Genomic DNA, 24,818 nt, shown 5'->3' on the forward strand with positions numbered 1-24,818 from the left:
CTGTGGGAGGAGAGGCTGGGCAGGAACTACTGGGAGCCTTGGACAGGGCTTCTGCCCTTTTTTACCCTTCTGCTTTGGCTCACTGGTAAGAGGTCTGGCATGGGATAAGGTGAGCAGATGGAGCCAAGGTTTCCTCTATGCCACATTTGCATGGACCTGAGCCATGGTGTCCTGTTCTTTAAAGAAACATGGAATAACCCTCCTGCCTTATTTTACACCCAGGACATTACCAGCCGTGACAGTAAAGTCTTGAGAACACATTTTCTGATCTATAGGAAAACCTGTGAGGAAAAGCTCTCAGTTGGCTAAGAGGTCTGAAGGTTTATGAATAATCCTGTAAAAGTAGCTGCCTTTCAGATACTATTGCAGGTGTGTTTGTAGTGGCTGGCTGGCTGACTGCTGCAAAAAAAGAAAATGCATTCAATGATCATAGATTTACTAAATTTAGTCATTTTCAAGTCAGGGCTCAAGAACTGCTTGCAGCAGCCTTAATTTTGTGTTGTCAGTATTGTTCAGCAGCTGAAAGCCTTTCAGCCTCTGTATTCTGAAATAAAAGCCCTGTTTTCTCTCCTCCTCTCCTTCAGGCTGTGTAGTTTGATCACCGGTGACTTCGCCTGCCCAGCTTTGTTTTAGAGCTGTGCAGAGTAGAAACTGTGTTGCAGGAGCCTGACAGGACCCATTAGCACTCAGTCACTCACCTGCTCCAGGTTTTGGCTCCTTTGCCAGAAACAGCAAGAAAGCCACACGTGGCTGAAGTTGAGCCAAAGATTGCAGTCAAAAGCTGTCTTTGGAGTAAACTGGGCAGAGATGATTTGAGCTACACCATGGAAGAATCTGGCTCACTTTTCTGATCCAGAGTTATGGAAAAGAGACAGTTCTTTATGAAAAGGACAATTTTGAACTGATTTTATTCTTACAGGAGAGATCCCTGTCTTCCTCCAGTGACTTCTACATAAGCAAAGTGCTTTTCCTCCTCCTGCAGTAGTGGTGTCTTATCTAAGTGCACATGCATACTGTGTTCTCAAAACCAGGAGGCTGTGCTACTCACCCTACTTTGCCACAAAATGCCATTCCTACAGCCCTTTGTCCAACAGCCACTTGACTCCTTTACCACTCTGTAGCCCTAAACACTACTACAGGCCTTTTTTGCTTTACTTGAAGACTGGCATCATCTTTCTTTCAAAGCAGTGGGTGCCATTAAACTTCCATTCTTCATTTTTCTAGAAATAGATTTGCCTGGTGCAAGTTTGAAGTCTGGAAGTGGTCAAGATCAATATGTAGCAATAGGTGAAGCTGTCAGCTTCTGTTTTCAGCATCAGATTTGTAGTTACTCCTTTGTAAAAGTGTTTCAAATTTTGAAGTGTAGCTTTTGTAAATTTTTCTGAATTTTTGTTTTTCACTGTGAAGAGGCTGGTTACTAAGTTGTGATACTGGAGTTCTGTGATAGAGTGTGTGGACAGCAGTGCACGAGAGCTCATGTCACTATATAGTTCCATGATGTCAATGATGTGTCGACAGCCTTTCCTAGAGGTCTGGCTTGGTTCCTTTGCTGTGTATCTACATTATTCCTGTAGAGAAACCCGGTCAACATTGGAAAAGCCTCCCAGTTTCACCATACCAAGTTTAAAAGGCATTTTATACAACTTTTACAAATAAAGAAAAATGAAAGAATGACTGAGAGATAAGAGTACTGAAGTGTTATATTGTGTTGTGTGAGAGTGTTACCCTCTTCCAATGGCCTCGGCTGTATGGCAAGTTGGACATCCCAAGCTGTGCATGGAAGAGGTGCCTTTCTGTTGTGTATCTTTACTATAGACAAGGGAGAATCTGTTTTGGCTTTGCTGAACAATTACAGACTTCTCACAACTGAAAGTCTATATTAGATTAAATCCAGAAAATCTGGATATTGAATTTTAAACCTATTCATTTACATTGATTCAATAATGAAAAGATGTCATCAGAATTATCTTTCAAGGCATAGCCATAACCTTCCCATTAAAATTGTCTAAATTAATTTCTTATGGTGCTGCTGAAATATTTTGTATCTTCCCAAATCATATAGTGCCTCTTAGAGATTTTAAGCATCTTTTCCTGAGGTTTCTAAGGACCAACTGGGTGAAGTACAGCATTATTTCAGCTCTTTGGATAATGAAGAAATTGAGGCTGAAGTTAGAACTACACTGGCCAGCATGTGAAGCAGGAAAGAACATAGATAAGAGACCACACAGATAGGGCTTACATGAGTGAGCAGGATTGGGTTGAATAAACAGGGGTTTGAAAAGAAAAAAATTACTAACAAAACTCAGTGGTGGGAGAAATGCAACCAGTGGATGGGAGTGGCTGGCTCCAGGCCACAGCACACTGGTCGTGCTGCAGGGCAGACACCTCCCTGCAGGGACCTTCTCCACTGGCCCATGTGATGCTGGGGGGCTTTGGAGAAAAAGCAGAGAGCACATGCCAACACCAGCACCCTGCACAGCTACTCTGATACAGCAGAGCTGGGCTCATGTCCAGGTCCTGACTCAGCAATGCCCAGAAAATGGTGCTTGGAAGGTCTCATGTATACACATTAGGGCCTGATTTCCATCCTGTGCCGCATCCCAAACAAGAGACTTGTCAGGCTGTTTCCTCCAGCTTACTGGCTTATTTCTCCTGTTTGACTTTTGTCCTGGACTCTAGCACTCATCCTTCAGGCTGTGTTTTTTTAATCTTAGTCCTTCATCTTCCTTCTTGTATATCCTGAAGGAATACATTCACTACCACATCATGCAGCTCTAAGCCTAGAAAGTAAGTCAATTTACTCCCATCCACCAAAAAATCCACAGGTGATCTGTGAGTCTACCTCTTCCCCTTCCTCTCCTGGCACTGTTGTAAAGCTGAGGTCCTCTGTAATTCTGATTTTCCTTTAGAGATTTCAGCAAAGAAGCTTTTCCAGGTTTGGGCAAGATTTATCACCAAGCACATAGAACCATGTGGAGAAGCCTCCAGCTGTTGATTCACTCCGCCATCTGCTCCCTCATCTCCATCCCTCTGTCTTTCCCAGCCTCTCAGTCCCACACTCTTCCAGCTCTCAGCATCCTTGGTCAGACATTTCTCCACCCTTCTCCTTAGGACCCTCCATGTTGCAGCTATGTCCTAGACATGAATCACTTCAGGGAACCCCCATGCCATTCTCGCCTGTTTGTTGCCATGCTCCTGCTATCCCCTTACTCCCCATTTGCAATCTCTCACATATCTCCTCTACTCACCCTGATTCTTTGAGGCTCCTGCACAGGTCCTCAGCTGTAGCAAGACAAAAGAAAACCTTTTCCTTCTGTTTTGAAGCGAAAAAGGTGGTTAAGTGTAGCTGTGCTCGCACATTTCCAATCTGGAGCCCTGACAGTTACATCACTACCTTCCTGCTGCAGAGAGAAAGGAGCTACTGCGGGTCCCCAGCCTGCTGGGACAGGCTGATTTCTGAGCATAAAGCAAAGCATGCTGCTACAAGCAGGGGTACAACTCTCCCTACCCCAGAGGTGACAGACAGCGAAAAGCACCGTGTGTATCAGCTGACCAGTATTGCCACCCTTTGGGTCTCCACATATGCCTCCATACATCCCCCCCAGGCACAGGTCAGAAGGCAGGGAGGAAACCTAGCAAAAATGCATCTCCCTCCAGCACCTTCTTGACCCAAGGGAGCACTTGGGTGGATGAGACAGGGTGAGAGGTCCCTTTAAAGCAGCTGGGAAAGCCTCATGTGCAAAGAGGAGGAGTGACAGGACCACAAAATTGCTAGGAACAGGAGTGATAGTCCTACAGTTGAGGGAATCAGGTTAAGGTGCCCCCAAATAAGACTATGCAAGAGAACTGAGGTGCCCAGCCAGGCACACATGTGAATGATCTTTGTGGGAGCAGGCTAACTTCAAGCAATAGGAACAGGAGGGGGTAAAGTAACCATCTAGCTGTAAGGCAGTCCCTCTCATCTACCACTGTGCCAAGCGATTAAGGAGGTCTCAAGCAATGGTCTGGAGAAGGAAGAGCTTTCCTGAAGGCCATTCCCTAAAAACCAGAGGGAAAGTGCTCTGAGAGCCTGGTGCTGGTGCTCCTTGTGTCTTCACACAAAGTTTGAGCAACACTGCAATTCAAGTCTGTGCACATTCCATTTCTTTTTCTTTTTAAAAGAAGCCTTTCACACAGCTGATAGAGATAACACTTGGACATCCCTCAGTCTGGGAACATACCACACAGGGTTATGAGATGGCCAGAAAGACAGGTCATCAAAGGGTCATCCACCCACAATATTTCCTAAGTGAACACACTTAGTAAGTCCAGAGTAAGTCCTTTTAGCTACTTTGATTTTACACTGGAGCTTTCTTACTTCCAGATAATGGAGATAGAAGTTACTTATGGTTTAAAAACCTAAAAAAACAATAAGCAGATGAGGGCTTCATCTGCAATTGTGGTTGTGTCCTGCTCTGCAAAACATGCGAAACAACCCCAAACTGCTGATTGGTGACAGTGAGTGCTGTGCAACCCACTGGCAAGACCCTCAGGTCACCCTGAGAGCAGCAAGTTCACACAGACTCACTGCTCCATCTCTTCCGGGGATAAAAAAAGCTGTTGCAGGCTGTTTCCCACGAGAGCCCCTATTCACAGTCAGTGTAACTCCTCACATGGGGAAGAACTTTGTGTTTTCCTTTGGAAACACAAATGAATGTAAGCCTCCTTCCTACAAAGTTTTTCCCATCTAGAAACTCTGTATGAAACTGTGAAATCCAAAAGGTAAGTCGGAGGCCAGGAAATGCCTTCATGGTTCTGCCTTGCTTCCTGCAGCTATCAAAATGCTCATAAGCTAAATATGGGACATTTTCTCCTAATTTCTGAGTGTTTGAATTGATGACCCTAAGTGCTCCCAGGGAACAGCAGCTGCTGTCCCGGGAGCTTTGCTTCCCATCACATTCATGGCCAGCATGCTCCTTCGACACAGCAGTTTTAAAACCAAAAATCAACTCAATCTCAGAATCTAGATATCTAGGAAAACCATGAAATCCCCTGGGCTGACCCATTTCTGTCATTTTCTAGAAACACTGAGTACTGACTCTCATGAAGGCTCAAGAGTGCCAAGACCAAGGCTGGTTACCTTGTACGATCAAGCTTCCACTCACTGCTGCCACAACATGGTTCTTGAAAGTTCATCTCCAGGACATTTATTTAGTTGTCTTTGTTCCTCAGAGGTTTTTAGCAGCTCTCCAAATTGTTCCTCCTGTATTATACCTCCATTTTTTTAGATGGCTTGCAACACTGCAGTGCAACAACACTGCAAAGTCAAGTGACCAAATGGACATTTGCCAAATAAGTTCTAAAAAGCCCCCAGGACAAACCAGAGGCTTTGCCATGAAGCAAAGAGGTCAGAGCAAACAGGAAAGGAGAATAATTTAACTGAGAATGTTTTAATAGCCTTCATTGTGAGCAGCAAAGAGGCCAAACAACTAGACAGGCCCCCCTCAGCCCTGGTGAGCCAGGTACTACTTTTATTCCAGAAGATGCTAAAAGGCAGAAACTCACCTGTGCAACTAAAGATATATTTTTGGTCTGATGCTCTGAGCTTTTAGTCATTCACTTAATCTCTTGAAATGTCCATGAAAACTCCCTCAGTCTGAGAGTCACCTTGAGATTATTCCACCTAGTTCTGGGTTTAGTTTTGCATATAGACAGAAAAGCCTTTCAACTATGTGTGTTTGCATGGGAATGTATTTAGTTGTTGAGAAATGAGTTATTATGGCTATTGAGTTGTTAGAAACGAGATGATAAATGCTGCAAGATTATGATACTGTTTACTCTCTACCCCTCAGTTACAACATCTCCTTTGTTCAGGCATCGCTGTCAGGAGTAGTTTTCCCTTTATAAATCGATGAGTCACGCCAGAGAACTTTCCTTGCTGCTCAGCAGCAAAATGTGTGGTCATCTACAGCCCAGAGCAGAAGGTTAGTGGGCAGCTCAGCGCTTTTCACACTCAACACATTTCTCTTGCAGATGCTGAATTGCTTTTTCCAGTCCGGGTATGTTTCCCTTCTGGGTCACTAGAATTGTTTATTAATTGTTACTGAAAAAATTTATGTAGGTGGTAAATTTAATGCTCCATTCCCAGTGCTGTTGTGGTAGGGTCCTGACTGAAGTGTCCCCAACCCAGGACTGAACCTCCTTGGAAGCAGACCCCATCCCTGCCATATGCATGATGACCATACACTGTATTTAGACTCCGTGTCACGGTGACTGGACCGGGCTTATGCAGCAAGGAAAGGGATGCATAACTGCCTGGTCTTCCAGAGGGAGAAACTGAAAACCCAGAGCCCCGCTCAGAATGACAACTCCTGGACAAAGACCCATGGTTACATCTCCTCTCTGATGCCACTTGCAGGGCCAGAGGACAAGGGCTGTTCCTGCAAGAACCCTAAGAGGGAACAAGGAAGAGGGCACTGGAGAAGTGACCTCTGGCTATGCAGAGGGACCAGTTGGTGGTTTCCCACCTGCTGAAGGCTAGTGTGGAGGAAGAAAACCCAACACTGAACACTGCACCAAACAAAAAGCCAAAGCCAAGCTCCAGGAAGCCATTCTGGGGCAAAACGACCCCGCCAGCAGCATAAGGAGGGAGAAGGGGAAGGATGAGAGGTGCTTACGTGGGGCTGCAGAGGACTGGTGTCTCTCCAGGTTGAGCCGGAGGGACCACTCAGGTCTCACTTCAGGTCACACAGGGACCAGCTCTGGCAGCTTTTGCAAGGCATCTGCAAGCTGCCAAGAATTTCCACTGTGTCTCTCTTTTGGGGGCTTCTCTTAATTACCTCAATTTACAAAGAGGCAAAGGAAAATAACCATCACACCTGCCTCACCCTCACAGCCAAGCCCTGCTCAGCTGTATTTTAGCAAAGATCCTCTACAGTATTAAAAGTACACTTTATTTTCTGTACAATTCTCATCCAAATCTCCAGGTGTGGAAATGTCCACTGTGTCCCCAGAAAAAGTTGCAGACTGCTCTGCTGCCATGAGACACTGTCCACAATTGTCCAGGAGGGGCGCAGAGCCAGGCCCACCAAAAACAAGTGCTGATGCTTTCTAAGCGCAGGGAGGAACGCAGGAAGGAGGGAGAGGGAAAGCCAGTCCTGCTCTGCCACAGAGCCGTGAGTGACCAGAGCTTTTGACTGCTCCCTGGGTAGCAGAAGAAGCACCCTCAAGTTCACGTCATCGTTCGTGCTTAGTGTGGGAGTCGTTCCGTTCAACCGTCACCCCATTCCCATTCCGTGTCACCTCCTTCCTGTTCCAGTCCTTTTCCAGGTAAAATTCAGCGAGCACTGGGCAGTGGTCTGAAGCCACCCCACCCCAGGACCAGTTATCGGGGATCCATGGGTTTGTAAGCCCTTCTCTCACAACAGCCCAGTGACCTGCATCAAAAAGAATCAGAGAAAAAGGTAAGTAATACTGCCCAAATTTGACACAAACTGCTAACCTAACTAAAGGTTACACAACCTCACTAAAAAGCAACTATACCTGTGAAAACCTTTTTCAAACTCCGACTGATCCAGATGTTGTCCAGCGACTTGGACCCTTGTGGGTTCTTTGTGCTGATGTTAGTGAAGGTGCTGGAAGGGACCAGGTGATGGAACTTCTCCTTCCTTAGGATGTCATGGTCACTGCTGTCTGGGCCCTGGTTAAAATCTCCGAGGATGATTACATCTTTTTCTCCTAGGAAACAGAAAAATAGAAAAGAATGGGAGGAATGGACATCCATCACTGAAGTACAAGAGGGAGAGGGGAAAAATGGGAGGAGGTAAAATACAAATACTGAATAGCAAAGCTGACTGTACTCTGAACTCCTGAAAGAAATGCTGTCTAAAGCCTTTTTCACTGGCTATTTAGTCATGGCCATTCTCTTCATGACAATAAAACCAACCGGTACATGTTTGATGCTTGTTTTTAAATATAATCTAATTTACATTGGTGCCTTTTGCTTGCTATTCACTGATAGAGACAAACTCGAAGACAAGCAGTTCTTATCTTAGAGGTTTTTAGGAATCTGTGACTTTGTAAGCTTCTTTTTTTTTTCCCCTGCAAGAAATACAAATTTGCTTTAACTTGACCTGACATTGTCTTTTTACAGATTTTCTGTAAAAGTCAAGGACACTTTTGTGGGGAACCCAGGAAGACACAGCCTCATGCTGATATATATCAGAGTCTCAAAAGTGCAATGCTCATTCTAATCTCTGCATTTGAGAAATCCCAAGGAATAAGACTGAGGAGCAGCCTGCAAGCCTGATAGCAGAAGGTAAGTTGAGAAACTACCCAGACACTCCCTGACTACAGCAGCTTTCCTGCCTGGCTGACTGAAAGGATACTGCTCAACTCTGAATACTTCAGATTTTTGCCTAGGGCTGAATTTTCAAAGAAACACAAGCAATGACTCAAAATGCTCATCAAAGAATCCTGTCTTCATGTGAACAGAAAATTATTTCAGTTGCATTGTATTTCCAACCCGAATGAGTGAGAAAAAAAACTCTGGACCCTAATTTCATATCCACAATTTGTGCTTTCCTAGTTGCACAGATGTGGATGCAGACATCCCAGCTGTGCACTGGGGTAAGATGACAACGCCCATGTCTCAGTGCCCATCTCAAACCACTGCCAGAAACATCTGAGAAGACAAACTGAAGAATGCTGACAGCTGATAGAGATGCTTCTGTGTTACAACTTGTCAAGAAAGTTGCTAAAAAGGAGGCACAAATGCACAAAAAAATTATCCCAAAGCTGTCTTCAGAAAAGAAAACTGTGAGAGCCTATAAGCTTTTTCCTTCCTGGGATTGGAGTGTGGGAGGTGGTGGGGTGGACAGACAGAATCTATGTACCACACTTAGTGCTCTTGAATGAACCTCATTTTGTGCTATTGCTGTAGAAGTCACTATCCAGGAGAGGGAGCACAAGCTCAACAACAAAATCTATTCCACTTCTGCCTTGCACTGCAAGATGAATTGGGAAAGGGCACAAAAGCAGCAAGACTGATGACATATGACTTACAAATACTTCAAAACATGCTGTTTGCTAAGATGCAGGGGGGCGATGGTGAAAATATTTGTGATTTCTTTACCCTTTGCAAGTCACAAATCATACTGTAAATAACATGAAGCTTAAATATTATTCTATAAAGTTTTTGGGACAGCAGTCTTCCCATCTTTGAAAGAAATAAAAAAAACTGAATCTCAACCTGAGTTGTTTTAAGTTCCACCAGAACTTAAAAGAAAAATCAGTGCTTATGTAATGGGAGAACAGTGCTTGCTGTGAGCTGGTGGTATTGCACGCCTCTCATCACAAAGATCTCTTGCAAGATCTCTTGCTTGGCAGGACCAGGAAGGTGGAAATGCAACTGAACCATCTTGGTCCTTCAGTACTAACACTTGCTTAATGGCCCAGGCAGCACTCAGCTCCTTCCTGCTTTCAGCTTGGCCCTATAAGTGGGAAAGGGTCATTATGGAAACCTCTGGAGCACATCCTTGGGGGGTGGTGTTTAAAAATGACAGGGAGGCAGGGATCTTAACAGCAGTATCTTGATTATGCACAAAACTATTCTATTCTATACTACTCACACTTCTTTTAGCAAATCTTCAAGCCTATTTCCCTCACATGAAAAATCTATTAAAAAAACCACCATACTTGCAAGTGAAAATTTTAATTGACTGCTCCATTCCACACAGTTCAGAAACAGCAGAGGCTAAAAGACCCAGCACCTGGATGTGTGCTCGGAAGGAGGTAAAAAGTCAGCCTGCAGCTAACTGCTCAGGGAGGGAATCACTATATTCTTCACCCACTTAGGCTTTTGGATGTAGAATAACTAAGCATAAAATCGTTACACAGTGTGAAGTTGACAGAAGGAATAGGCTGGTGCATGTTAAAGAGGTTGGAACCAAATTTGCCACCGGGGAGAGAAAGGATTGCTTCTGGTCCTCTCTCTCAGGAGCTTCTGGGGCTCCCCAGGTTGCAAATCAATGGGGAATATATCAGGTAGCCTGTGCTAAGCAAGGAAGAGCAAGAAACAGCAATTTTCTAGACAACCACCAACTTCATTTCCCCCATCCTGGTTCACTCTCAGCTTTGCTCCTACCTCTGCCAGCTCCTGCGACAGCAACGTCAATGCACGCCAGCACTGAGGTTTCGTGTCTTGTCTGCATCCCAAGATCCTGACAGACATCAAACAGCGGGAGGGAAGGAAGTGAACCCGCCTGGATCCTCCCGAGTGCGTGACTGCACCTAACTGGACACCCCCGGGTCTCTCAGCAGAGGCAGGGAGCAGAGCTGCCCACAGCAGCTGCAGCTCTCAGGGGTCTCACAGATCAGCCTCAATGGCTCTCGGCCAAACTTAGCAAAAGTTCCAGAAGAAATCATGCCCTTTTTCATAACAAGAGATGATAACTGATCAAAAACTGCAGTCATGATATCCAGTGTTACAATGAGTTGAGGGAAAAAAAGAAAATCAAGACAGTGCTACTGGTGCTGTGCTGTGATTTTCCTCTTTTGGAGTTAATAAGTTTAAACCTGGTAGGGCTTGATTCTCCTTCTCCTTAGGAGACAGAGGCTCCTCAGCCGATGCAATCTGGTTCCTCTCCTTCTACAACAGGACAGAGCAGCAGGTGCTCTGCTACCAAGCCATCTTTTGCTGCAAAAGCCACTGACACAGACTGTACTGTCCACAAGAACCCAGAGCCTCCATCTGTTGGATGTGGTGGCATACATCACGCAGCAGCCAGGCACGTGTCCCATTCATTACCTCTCACTGGTGCTCCCAAATACATTCAGACCCACTGGGCCCAAAACAACCATGTCCTTGTCAACAGAGAACTCCTCAGGTGAAGAAAACGTCTAGTCTGTTTGCAAATGCATCTTCAAACTCACTGAAGCACCAGTGAATTTTAGCAGTGCCTGTGGGTGGCTCTTGGCCAGCAAAAGCAAAGCACTGCCTTAACTCAGCCCTGTGCCGCAGTGGCTGAGCTCTGGTGTGCCAATGCAATCAGCTGAGGGACTGATAGTGCCTGCAGAAAGTCTGCAGTCTTGAAATCTGCTTCCCTGTAGGAACCGTGAAACCCTCCTTTGCTTTGCTGCAGTCCAAAGTGACACCTGTAGGACACTCTCTCTGATTTTTCCATGCCCTGAATGATTTCCCTCATGAATTAAACAGACCCTTAAACCTCCAAATCCTTCCTGGAGAGAGTGAGATGCAGATGTTGAGAAGTATGTGATCGTAAACTGGCTGCGAAGCGGCTCCCTGCTGCTTCTCAAAGGTCTTGTAAGCCTAGTGATGCATGGGTAACCCATGGAATATGGCCAAGCCATATGGGAGAAGATCACAGAATCATAGAATGGTTTGGGTTGGAAGGGACCTTAAAGATCATTTATTTCCAACCTCTCTGCCATGGGCAGGGACACCTTCCACTAGACCAGTTTGCTTGAAGCCCCACCCAGCCTGGCCTTGAACACTGCCAGGGATGGGGCACCTACAGTTTCTCTGGGCAACCTATTCCTGTGCCTCATCACTCTCATAGTAAAGAATTTCTTCCTAATATCTAATCTAAATCTACCCTCTTTCAGTTTAAGACCATTCTCCCTTGTCCTATCCCTACATGTCCTTGTAAAAAGTCCCTCTCCAGCTCTCTTGTAGGCCCCCTCTAGGTACTGGAAGGCTACTATAAGGTCTCCCCAAAGTCTTCTCCAGACTGAACAACGACAGCTATCTCAGCCTTTCTTCATAGGAGAGATGCTCCAGCCCTCTGACTATCTTCATGGACCTCCTGTGGGCTTAGTCCCACAGCTCCACGTCTTTCCCCTGTTGGGGGTCCCAGAGCTGGATGCACTGTTCCAGATGGGGTCATACGGGAGCAGAGTAGAGGGGGAGAATCACCTCCCTTGACCTGCTGGCCATGTGTCTTTTGATGTGATTGGCTTTCTGTTCTGCAAGCACACATTGCTGCCTCATGTTCAGCTTCTCATCCACCAATACCCCCACGTTCTTCTCCTCAGGACCGCTCTCAATCCATCCAATACCCTGAGCCCTGGGTCCAACCACTACATTCAGAATAGCAGCTGTGTGCTGCCCATGCTCACCGCACTGAAGACGAACTCATGGAATTCCTGAGAGGAGACAGAAGAGCTGCTGCAAAGAGTTAGCTACGAGCAGCCAACAGCCACCACATCTCTCCAGTACCAACGAAGGAAAAGAAAGAGGGTGGAAAAAGGAACCAGGACCCACTTGTCTAATGGAGAAATATGGGCACACTAGTGTTCTGCATTACAGGAGGCTGTGGATAGTAAACAGTAAACAACATTCCTCAGATGCTCACATGCCTCCTCGTAAGAAGAAAGGATAGTTAAACAGGCATCTGTTAGCAAAATGGGAACAGAAACTCAAATTTACTGCAGTACCCACAGACGAATAAGTTCTTATTACCCATATTTTATGGATTGATTTGGAAGAAATTGAAGGATGGCAGTAATTTTAAGCATGACATTCATTTTGGCAGGGTAATTCAGTACTTCAAAGTAACACATGTGCGCTTCCATTTGTTTAGGAAACCACACCTGCATCCCACAGGTTTGGAGGAATCTGAATCTCATTTTTTGTGAAAGACTAAGCCAAGAACAAGCTTGCTCCAGTAACGTGCCTCCCATATGAAAATTAAAACATAAAGAGAATGCCAACAATCTAAATTTAGACGCAGTGGAAGTGCAACTCGATTGACTTCAGAAGAGCTACACACTTATTTGTGTCTCAGTTCAGCCTTTGGGGATTAAACAAACAATCCTTTTGTTCACCTTCATCCTTTCCAATTTTAAAGTAAGTGGACAAATACTTTAATCAGTAGCACTTAAAATAGCTCTGACTGACTTCTGCAGCTCAAAAGGAACAATGATACAACACGCATGAAAACTGCAAATACCTCTGGTGTTATACAAGTGGGATACTAACGCTTCCAAGTGACCAACCTTATTAAACTGGGCCAAGTTGAAAATCATCACGCATACAACCTTGCAACCCTTTCACATCTTTGTTAAGCAGTAAACAAAGAGTCAGATTTTTCTATTCCTATAACAAGATCAGCAACATCTGAAACGTTTTGTTCTGCTTCATAGGAAACTGAATATAATTTGCAAGCTTCAAAGTAAGAGGTAAATTCGCAGAAACAAGGTAGAGAAATTCAACTGCTATTACATTGCTCAAGTTCAGATCTACATTCTGGTGTCATTCTTTTCTCATTAGCAGCTGCCTCCTGATTTACATTGGGTTTTCCAAAGAGCTTTCAATTATCCAAAAAGTAAATATATAAAACCTACTTCTCTTGAGGGGAAAAAAAAATTAAGCTTTGTTCTGATATCAGATAGGTGTCATTTCCACAAAGTATTTAAAATAGGGTCTCAACCCTGGTGTCATTTTTTTCCCTTTGGCTGAACTTGCTCTTACAGTAGCATAAAATCAGAAGGAACTTCATTTGAAAAAATTATGTCAAAGTCAGTAGGATTCCCTGTGCTGTTTGTGTTAATTAGGAAAGACTATAAGACAAGGAGAAAGAGAAAAGCACATTTGTCATGCTATGCACCATTCAAATACAAATGCGGGTAAAGACAATTGTGAGGCTGATGAGGATATTTGTGAAATGCTCACTGAAGCAGATTTTATTCTTTTTAAAATTCCTTTTAATTAGATAAACACCAGTGTGCACGTGACAGCTGGCAGGAAAAAACCTGCCCTACCTTTCAGAGTCTCCTGCAAACTCTGCGCACAGGCTGCCAGTTTGTGGCTGTCGTGGTTCTTCCCGGTATTCTCTCCCGTTGAGGATGGCAAGGCCAGGTGAAGGTTAACCACCGTTAGATCATTCATTCCAACCTGGGGGAGGAAGGAGGAGAAATCAATGCCGTGCAGACAGGGCACGGAAGGTCACAAAGCAAAACCACGTGCCTGCTCCCAGTACTTTCAGTAGTAAATTTGGAGGACTAGGACTCCCTCTGCTATGTAGGTGGTGTGTTTTGGTGTGTCTTGTTTTGAGGAGGAAGGGGAGGGAGGCATTTTGCAGCTTTGTGTGCCTTAACCTGAAAGCCTCTCAGTTCTGGTGAAACTGGTTTGCATATGCAAACAGCTCCCTTCCACCACAGTTGCAGAAAGAAGTCAGCTGCTTATGAAAATCAGTTTATGTAAAACCAGTTATTAATAAGCTACAAATAATGTCATGGTCATTACAGGAGCTAATTACTACTGTCTTGTGATTAGCCCTGGTTCGTCACAGAGACTAACCAAGAAACTTAATGTACCTTGAAAGGAGCTGTTGGCTCTCTGCAATCTTCTTCTTACCTTCTGGGAATCACTTGGAACGAGTAATACTTACTCCTAATATTGACCTATTTGCATAATTATTTAATTACTAGTAATTTATTTATTCATAATTATTTGATCAATGCTTCTCTCAAAGCATCACCAGACATGTCAAATTGGACTCCTCCATCATAGCCTGTGCAGAGATGGGCTCCCTCTGCTTACATGTTTGCTCAAGCTTATGTACAAGTACTGTTTCCAAAACTGATGACATTGTTTTAGATGGGTTCAGCCTACTGAAAAAGCTTTGTAATGGAAACTCTGCAGTATGATAGCAACATAAGACAGGCTAGCCCAAGTCTCTCTGCAGCACTGTGGCTTATACACACACACACATAATCTGTCTCCGTTCTCCCTGGACTTATCCCTCTTTGTGGCACTGACAAGAATAACAGCCTTGTGGCTGACTGCCGCTGGACACACACCTCATTCTGCCTGTGTTAATTTGGTAAAAGATGAACAAGGTGACTGGTGACTTCTGTCACACTGTCAGTGGCTACGGATGGTATTGAGGATCCTCTGACCCTCACATTCTCAAATGCTCCCTTGCAGCAGGGCTTGCTGCCACAGGAGCAAGGGAAAGGACTGACTGTGGTGAACTACCATATGTCCACTAAGCACCTGTCCATAATCAAGCCATGGGACAGTGATGAGATAGGTTAGAGGCTCATGCAAATTTTTATCTGTTAGAAGTCTGTATCTCTTTTCATCTTACCCAAATTCTTTCTAATAAAATCTCTGCAAGGGTCAGCTGGCACAATGGCAGTTACCTTGAAATGTGCAAGATACGGGTGAGGATATGAGTGCCTCCCGTTGCCGTTAGTCTGTGCGCTCTCCTGAGATGAGGCGTCTTTCAGCTCAATGCCAGCTGTTGTATCCCAGAGGAAGCCAGAATATTCAACTCCCTGGAATTAAAAAAACGAAAAGAGAAAAGCCAGTTATAAGAAGGTAAAACCAAAACATTCTGCCCAAATTCAGCCCCACAGATGAAACTTGCACCTGCAAGTTTCAATACTTCTGTTTCTGTTGGCATTGGCACACATCACTCCCAAAATATGCAGAGGTGGTAGAAGACGAAGCATGTAGGCATGGCGCCTGCTGAAGGCAGCCCAACTTACTATGTGTAAACGAGAAATAGCATCCTAGGCTACCAGTAGGAGACACAGAGATCAGGTGGAAACGCTTCTTTATCGCACCCCAGTCAAACCCCCCCACCAGCTGTGGGAGGAATGCTTCCCGGGCACCTCCACTGACTTCACTGAAAACTGAGCATGCCAAGCTGAAACGTGCATTGCTATGCTACTCACAGCCCCTCACACCTGCACGGTGGTAATTTTGGGTACTCAGGTAATTTTAGCACTGCTCGGTCCTGCAAAGGATTTAATAATCTGTTTTATTTTATACAGGCAGGGCCTGTTCAAGACCACCACAGGGGTGAAAGATGCTGCCTCTCATGTGTGTGTTTGGGCTGATGTGGTCTTTGTTTCCTCCTAGTCCAGGCAAAGCACCGGATTCCTCTGAGCACGGTCAATAATGAGGTAGTTCTTTACCCACAGGATTATTTTTCTAACCATGAGCTCAGTGCCTTGTGGTCTCACTGGGTGACTGCTAGGGCTTGCAGTAGACAATGCTGCACACAGTTGTTCCTTCTCCACAGGTCGTATGCCATCTCACAGCCTTCTGTCGCCTGCAAGCTAAAAACACCTTGCCCCCTTCAGTCTCTTGGCATGAAATCTGGTCTAGACCTCTCAGCCCTGTCAATCTTTGCTCTCTGTTTTCCAGCACACTCAGCTCTGTGCTCCTTTCATCCTGTATGGCATTTTCAGAAAGCTGCCTACCCTGGTTGCATCAGCAACAGTATCTAATTCAAAGCCTCTCCTCCCATCACCCAGACACCATTTTCCTTGGCACCATTCAAACTCGCTTCTGTTAGCGAATCATAGTTAAATCCACCGGAAAAAAGAGTTTTGTCCATTTCAGCTGCAATAAAAAAGTGTTAACTGCTCCACTGACTTTCCAAGAGCCTTGAAAGTATTAAGGTTGGCTAAAATTCTTTGGCAGCTCCTTTGATAACTAACCCTTAAATACTGACAAAATTATTCCCCCAGTCAGAAGTCTAAGGTCTGAAAACTGCTACAGGAAAAGATGTGGAAGAATAAAACTGTTATCAACAGCTGTTTGCTATTTCCCGGCTCCAGTCTTCACATCAACATGGTGGTCAAAAGTCATTGCTTGGTTGAAGGCCAAATGCTCGGCGTATGTGGAAGCACAAGCCTGAAGCACCATCCAGTATTTTGCATTATTCAGCCTTGTAAAGTCTCCTGAGATTGGTCTGTGCCGAAGATGCTCTGTTCATGAGGTTACACTGTGTTACCTCATGGCATTGCATTTGCGTACGCGGTGTTCAAACCTGACTAGCTGACTAGCTCATTAACTAGCCCAGTGTTAGAAGAGACTTTTTGGCTTATTGGAGGGTTCTCCAGCACAGCCAGATTTCTGTTAAAGCAGCTAAAAAGCAGAGTCAGTAGATAAAATTTCTATTCTTAGTTTGGCCACACATTTCTCTCATAATTTTGGGAACCATTCATCCTTATTTCCCTACCAGTAAACCAAGGTGGATGATAAGTTTTATTTATTCAGCCCATAGTCAAAGCTGCCATTGTTATCTTTGGAAATACAGTTCAAGAAAGAACTGATGGAAGACTCTGGATTTAACATAGAAATTCTGAGACATTTATTAATAATTCTCGGGAAAAGAGAAAAAGTGGAGGGAACAACTTTCACAGTTTTGCACAACTATTTATATTCAGTGTTTTAATGATCTGGCCTACCAAGAGATCCCAAAGGAAAACTCCAGCCAGGAATAAAAATTAAAATAAATAAAATAAAAAATGCCCTGAAGGGCATTTGCACTGTGCATTGCAATTAAGTGTGAATTGTATTAAACCTTGGACACATTCAGACCCTCCATGCCTGTCTGGTGGTAGCTACAGTCCAATCCTTGTGCTGCTCGGGTGGTGGGTTTTAGCTGGAGTTTGGTTTCTTGTTCCCCTTCATTCTTGGGTTTTACTCAGAAGGGCAATAAAAAGAGGTGTGCCTCCCAAAAATCACCAGTGAACAGGGATGCAACCTGATTTGGAAAAGCCAAATTAAGGAAATGTGGATTCCAAGGAGAGTGGTTACAGGACACAACTGAAGCCACAGTAACAACAGTGCTCAGAATAGATCATTCCAGATCAAATAGCTCGTTCAAGACAGCCTCATGTACTGCAAGGCACCACTTGTTACATAACAGGTCTTCGTTCCCTCTTTTACCCCACAACAACATCCCCACTCTGATGACTGTATCATGAAAATGACCCTGATCAGCAACAAAAGGCTTGAGCTCGAGGAGGACCTTCCTCCGAAAACTCAATAGCACCCTTAAAGGGAAAAAGAGAGACATTTCCTTTGGGAGACACTGCTTTTGGGCACTGTTAGTCATGTCCAGCCCAATGCAGCTATATCTTGAATATTGTCAAAGGTAGCAGGTGCAGTTGTCACCACCACATAAATTAGTACCTCTCTACAGTATATATACACATATTTCCACAGCAGAAGATGCTGCAGGGAAAATCACAGTGATGCATGGTGCAGGTTTCAAATGGTGTCCACAGCATTTTTAACACCTGTGCAAAGCACTCTGGAGAATGTAGGAGATAAAGTCTTCTAGGTGAGGACGGCAGGCTGCATGGCCCCTCTGCAGACTCTTCACTTGCAAACTAGGAAAATAGGGAGCCCTTACAAATGCCAGCCAGTGCAGCACCAGGGAACAATCTCAGGTGATCAGCACAAAAAAATTCACAAGTACTGCTGCCTACCAGGGGCAAAACTGAGGGCTCTTTCCTTGCCCTAATGTGTAGCCTTTCTTCTGTATTTCTGTACTGCCTTTATCCACCATACCTCCCACAAATACACACACACCTTCCTCCTTAGAAGCACACCACAATTCTTCCAAAACATCAATCACGAAATCTAATTGAAAGCTATAGGGACAGTCAGCATAAAAAACAAGAAATGCGAACCTTTCCAAAAAGGATTTGCAATGTGTGTTGCCTTAAACATTCAAAATACATCCTTGGTTAAAGGAAGAAAAGAAAGCAAAGCCAAAGTTCAGACTTAGGGATTAATGTACCTTGTGTAGCTGGCCTGAGGGCTTTTCGGAAACAACACCCTTCCAACATCCTCTAGGGCCCTTCCACTTGCGGATGTTTGGCAGCGTCGGCTGGTTCAGCTCCATACAAAACTAGAGAGAAAAGAAAGAGAAAAAAAAAAAATCAGCTTCGTAGGGTTTATAAAAAATTGCAAAATAAAGCATGTAATAAAGCATTGGTAAGAGGCACCGTGGAGCACAGGCTGTGCTCTTTGCCCTCCCTGAAGGCTCACAAAGGAGGTGGTCTGAGTCACATCCCAGGCTGACTCACCCCTGACTTGGAGATTAATAAAAATTAAAATAACTTATTGCAAATGCTGCGAGTAGAATGTTTCTCCCTCAGACCCTTTTTGTTTCCCCTCCAAAGCTACTTGTTTGATTGGAAATGAGTTGCCTCTGTGCTGCTTCCAAAGATGTTGACTGCACCATATCCCATCCCTACCAGGGGCTTCAGGAACAGCTGCTGAATACTCCCAGGGGTCAGGAGGCTCCCACAGCGTGGCTGGCTCCACTCCAACAATGCAGCCACTGGCATGACACAAGAGGAAGGGTGTAGGCCGAGCTCAATAGCTGGTGTTTTGGGGCTAAGGTTCCTCTGACTTTATGCCAGGGACATATGGTTGAGAACCTCCACGCATGAGGGAAGTGGCTGCACACTCGCACGCAGTTTCAGCACGTCCTTCTCATGCTCCCTAGAGGTTTTCATCTTCCTGGTCACTGCTATACAGCCACAGTACTCAGACACTGTTATGTGTCCAAGCACATGGTCAGAGCTTTAGAGGCTGCACCCTAATACCCAACAGATCAGGGATACTGTAACTGTGGACACTGTGGAGAACCACTGAGCCCACCTGGGTAACATCCTGAGATTGATATATAAATAAATAAATAAATATTAATAAAAACCACCCTGGAAAATCTGGAACTCACTGATGTGGACAATATGGAATACGTTTTGCCAGGAGTTTCAAAGTAAGGCTTAACAGGAGGAGCTAGAGTCCTTGGCAAAGCTGATGCTGGCTCCAGAATGGCTCAGCCTGGAAGCTGGCAGAGATAGGCATCAATCAAACACCCTGGCTGTGCTGCAGGTTCTGGCTGCGTGGAAAGGGGATAGTTAAAAGTCATCACTGTGAAAGAGCAACAGGGACTTCCACTGTGCATCATTTTGTTCTGACACTGGAGAAACTGTGTTAAAATGCAGAGGCTTTCATAGTGAAAGAGGACCCTCAGACAAAATCTTGTATCCAAAATGTCCCTCCAGATCAAGCAGCAATTTAACAAAGAAGGATTTTCAAGGCAAACAATAAGTGTATACACAGCAACTCTTTGCAGTGGGGCATGCCAAACGCAGTTTGAAGAGTGACAGAGCTGCATAGATATAAGAGTTTCCTACGTAGGTACCAGTAAAATGATGGAATAGTTATTGTCATGTTTATTTTATGTTTTGATTCAAAAATGAAAATAAAATCTTGCTCTTGCACTGACTGCCTTGTCTGCAAGTTCAGCATCCTGGAGGCTGAAGCTGTAAGCAGTGATTTTCAGATACACAAAACCCAGCCACTCTTTTTTGCCTCAGAAGGCCAAGCGTCATGCAAAAACATGGCACACCTTTTAAAACAGTTTTCTGACATGTAGAAGTTGGCTGGGGCTTCTTATTCGAGATGCCACACTAACACACCACATTGTTGCCCATTATGTACCTTGAGGTAGAGTTGGGGCTGGGCGGATTTATAAAACAAGGAGGCACACAGAGTGTTTGCATGGCCTGGGAACAGAGCCTGATTCTCAACTTATCACCAGGTGCTACCCCAACAAACACAGTAAATCACAGCAGCAATAATTACTCATTCCTGGTGCCACTCTGATGTCTTTAAACAGGGTGAATTTCGTGAATGAGTTTTTTAACATTTAAATAACTTAAATCAGCAAAAAAAATTTAGAAGTTCAACTGTAACCTGACAAAAGAGTTAACTTATCTCTGAGTTGCAGCTGTCTAGAAAGTCCAGCCAGCACAAAGCATATGACAGGGGTGAATAAATCCTACAGAAACCATCACTTTATTAAAAAGAGCATCTGCAGTCAACTAGTTTGAATAGTTTGTTTCCTCCAAATCGATTTTTTTTTAAGGCCTTGATTTAACTTTGTGCAAACAAAAAGATGACAAATAAGATTACATGGTTTGTTCAGAAAAAAAAGCCATCAGCCCATTCTGAGTACGGCTGCAGCAATGGAGAACTTGGCCTAAGCAGCTGACTTCAGTCTGTGCCCATTTTCCAGGGCTTACAGGCACACAAGATTTTGAAGCTGTGACAGCATACTTGCTGAGGTCATGTTTTTTTGCTGAAGCGAGGAGGGCATTTTTCAAATCATGTTGTTCTGCCCACAAAACCCAACGTCAACCAACATTACGCTTTCCCTCATGCAGTAAAAATATACAGGCAAGCTCCTAGCCCACAATGGGAATGAAAAAACCCTGCCATTTCTCTCTGCAAAGCTAAGTTAGACCTATGCCAATCCCTTTGAGAAGCAGTTCTTCAAGTGGTAAAGAAAAATGGAAATTAAAATCTCAGCCAATAAGAACAACTTTTTTTTTTATTTTACCCAAATCCTCTTAAGAAAAAAAGCTCTAGTTTTGTTTTTCTCTAGAGTCCTTCAGGCTGCAATTTTCATGAAATTCAATCAGCTTCTTCATAACATGCTACACATACCAAGTCAAAGCTCACACGCATACCATAAGACCAACAGTACCAGGGCTTGTTCACTTATGCCCTGTATTACATCTATGCCCCCACAGTTTCTCTTCCAGCTGGGTGCTGGTTTTTGTGGGATAGGTAGTTCTGCCAGGGAGTAGGAACATGGCAGCACCAGGCTCTAAGCAAAGAGCAGCCTGTGCTCGTGAGAGGTCAACTCCCTTGTGCCAGGTACCTACCTGCCCATTGGATTCAATGATCTTAAAGGTCTTCTCCAACCCAAAATGAGTCTACGAGTCTATGATTGCCCCCATTTGGCACGCAAGGTGCCAACAAGGGCCACCACTCCAGGAACTGGGACAAGCTCCATTGCCTTTGCTTATTGGCAATACATCACTTTCCCAAGAAGACAGTTTCCAAAGACATAATTGCTCTTTGTCCACCCTGATAAAGAGTTGGCACCCATTCCTCCCAGCCTGTCCAGAAGCAGAGACAGGTACAGTAATGAACTTATGACTGATATTGGAAAAGAACAGAGGGCAGCTGGAGAAGCTGAAGAAATGCACATTTGAGGAGGGATTGGAGAGGGGAAAGCAAGGGGTCTTGGATGAATTTGGGAGTACATAAAAGAGCATACGCTGGGCTGGCACGTGCTGGAGATTATGAGGAAGTTACAGACTCCCTAACACACTTACCTGCCTCCCCAGGACACTGCAAACACTGCCAGTAAAAGCATCTAATTTGTGCATAAAGTTAGATCTCTTCAGGTGCAGGAACTCTGCCCACTAGGAGAGCTGACAGCAAGCACCCTGCAGTAGCCCATAAGCAGCTCTCACCACCTCTTCTTCAGGATGCCCTGGTTACTCTGTGTTTTATTTTGGGGTGCTATTTATGCATCCAGTTCCATTTGTGCAGCAGCACCATCCTTGACAGATGATGACACCACCCCACATTTTTGCCTGACAAGCATTACTCCTGTAATACCAGCTCTTGGGACCACCCTGAGCCAGCGACTTCCCTTTAGCTCAAAAAGAAGATGGACTACTCCTAAACCCTGAGGAAACTAAATGTGACCCAGGAAAACAATGTCTTAGGGTTTAATAATCATTTCAGACTTGAAAGCTTCTCAAGCACAGAGGCTATGAGAAGAGTGAAGAGAGAAGGAGCAGTGAGGAGGAGATTCCAGGGTGAGCCTATTGTTATGACACTGTGCATCCTGGTGCAGTAATCATCACCCGAACTTCAGAAAGGCACTCAAAGAAATTAAATGTCCATTTTGGTTAATTACTACAGAAGCTTTCAGGCCAAAAAGGGCATTGCAGTTAAGGTAAACAATCTGCTTCACCAAAGCAAAGGTGATTTTCATTTCTCTTAATGAAGAAGAGAGATGAGAACTAGGAAATAAATATTCCTTTCAAAATGACACATATGCACACTTTTCTTTTAGCAAGCACTAGAGGGAGCAGCTTTAATGAGTACCAGCGGCAAGTAAGAGACTTGTATCAATTCCTTATCATCTCAGCTATGTGGAGGTGTCATATTAATAAAGATTTCCCCATCAACACAGCGAAAGAAATTTGGAGTTCAAGGTAAGGGCTGTTCCATGCTACAGAGCATCTCACAGTGATGGATTTGGTGCTTCTGGAAAGGGTAAACAGAAGATCTCTAAGATATACCACCTAAATTGTGCAGTGGCACTTGAGGAGAAGCTCCCCAACCTTCTTCAATAAAACTCTCATCCTGAAACATGGTCTAATATATTTCTGATAGAAGATACAACAAAATGGACAGTGGCTTCATAAGACCATCTGGCACTGCTCTTTTTTAATCCATCTTTTAATACATACATGACTTCCCTGCTCCATCCCTATGTACTGTATAAACTAAAAATTAAATGCACATTATCCTTTTCTTTATTCATCCAACTGGACTTTTATTTCTCATTGAAAAAACAGACTCAATCTACCACATACAGGATACAGCTACAGTTGGTGCACCCTAAAGAAGCCTGACCCAGAAAGTTGGGAGCAGAAACATTACAAATATCTCTGAGAAGTTGAAATCAACACCTTTGGTTTTCAAGCAACACTTCCTGATTTGACACTAATGTCCCAGAAGAAGACTGTTGTGTTAGTGAATTTGTGAATAGGAATAGGTGGAGTTAAGGGGTGGAGAGATTTGTGGGTGCTGTATTTTATGGAACTGGCTATTGAGGTAGGGGTAGGGAAAGGTCAGAGGCTTCAGGACTGTTGTCCTGGTGTGGGCACACATGACAGCACAACAGAAGTCAAGAGGGGATGCGAGACACAGCCAGGCCAGGATGCTCAGCACACTTCTGCAGCCAGATAACACTGAATTGACTTCCCAAAGGCTAGAGCAACTCAGGAAGAGGACATGGAGGAGCATCAGGCCTTTCAGAGACATCTGGATTGTCCTATAACCAAAGGTAACAGCACGGAAGGAAGCGTTATTGTGGTTAAAGGTTGAAACAGAGACTCAGCATTGGATCCCATTTCCCACTGACAGCAGTGTTATCTCAGGCCTTTATTGCTTGTTGCCTTTCCCTCAAGCATATCCTTTTCCTGTTTGCAACACAGCAAAAAAAATACACACACAAGAACTAGATGAATCCACTGCCATGGGGGAAGCAGTCACAAACTCTCTTCAGAGGAACCATGTAAGTAACATGAGGGGAAGTTGGAGTGACTCTATGTTAAGACACAAGATTTTTCACATGCCCATGAAACTAGTCCCTTCTAGGAAGACTTCATTAAAAACTGCATAATGTTTATTGCTTGTGTGGTTCAAGTGTTGATATTATAAGGGCAAATAAAACTTGGCAGGTAGATGGGGGTCCAATAAGCAGATAATTATGGATGTTTTCAAAGGAGAACAACCCTCCTCCAGGGAATCAGTTTCATTCTCAGCCACGTGTATATATATATATATCATGTATATATATATATATATATCTGTGATGGAAAAAATTTTCTACTTCTCCATATTGTACATAAATCTATAATGACATTAGAGCTGAAGAAATAATAATTTTTAAAAAATTATAAGGTTTAGGAGAAAAATTCTAGGATAAAAAAAAAAAGATAAGGAACCAATCTACTGAAAGGGCAAAAGCCACAGATTTCCTCATGAAAAGCTTATCTGTCCTTTTGGCCATGTTAGTGTGTCCTGTTTGTACTGGGTCATTGAGACCTGGGGGAATACCTTCCCACCCTTTTTATGCTGATTTGTCGTTCCTAGAACTAAACCAAAACATCCAGATTCATGACTGAATAAATCCTTGCTACCCTCCACGTTCTTCACAAACATTAAAAGCTCCATAAATTTTGTGAGAGGTGAAATCAAGGTAAAGCCCTTCAGCAAAGCCAAATATTCCACACTGTCTCTTCAGAAATAATATAGCACCTGTAAGCACAGTCACCACCTCTACATACCTTTGTGTGCTATGGACATACAAAGATCATTTGTTGGCATAATGTGCATGCAAATTGGGGTCCCAAAGCTTGGTCCATCTGAAGGCACCTATAGCTTTTTCATCAAC

At 44.1% G+C, this 24,818-nt stretch overlaps 1 protein-coding gene across 1 annotated transcript in view; it reads right to left on the reverse strand.

Annotated features, from left to right (window-relative positions):
* Positions 1-6,862: 6,862 nt before the first annotated feature.
* The window catches only part of EEPD1 (endonuclease/exonuclease/phosphatase family domain containing 1), a 62,407-nt gene continuing 44,451 nt past the window's right edge, over positions 6,863-24,818 (reverse strand). The window contains exons 3-7 of the mRNA XM_032708467.1: positions 18,552-18,662; positions 15,148-15,282; positions 13,762-13,894; positions 7,522-7,716; positions 6,863-7,415 (exon numbers count right to left, since the gene is read on the reverse strand). Of these exons, the coding sequence (XP_032564358.1) occupies positions 7,216-7,415; positions 7,522-7,716; positions 13,762-13,894; positions 15,148-15,282; positions 18,552-18,662 (774 nt within the window). The 3' untranslated portion in view covers positions 6,863-7,215. The remainder of the gene's footprint in view (positions 7,416-7,521; positions 7,717-13,761; positions 13,895-15,147; positions 15,283-18,551; positions 18,663-24,818) is intronic.

The sequence above is a fragment of the Chiroxiphia lanceolata genome, chromosome 1, assembly GCF_009829145.1.
Source record: "Chiroxiphia lanceolata isolate bChiLan1 chromosome 1, bChiLan1.pri, whole genome shotgun sequence".
Classification (NCBI taxonomy): domain Eukaryota; kingdom Metazoa; phylum Chordata; class Aves; order Passeriformes; family Pipridae; genus Chiroxiphia; species Chiroxiphia lanceolata.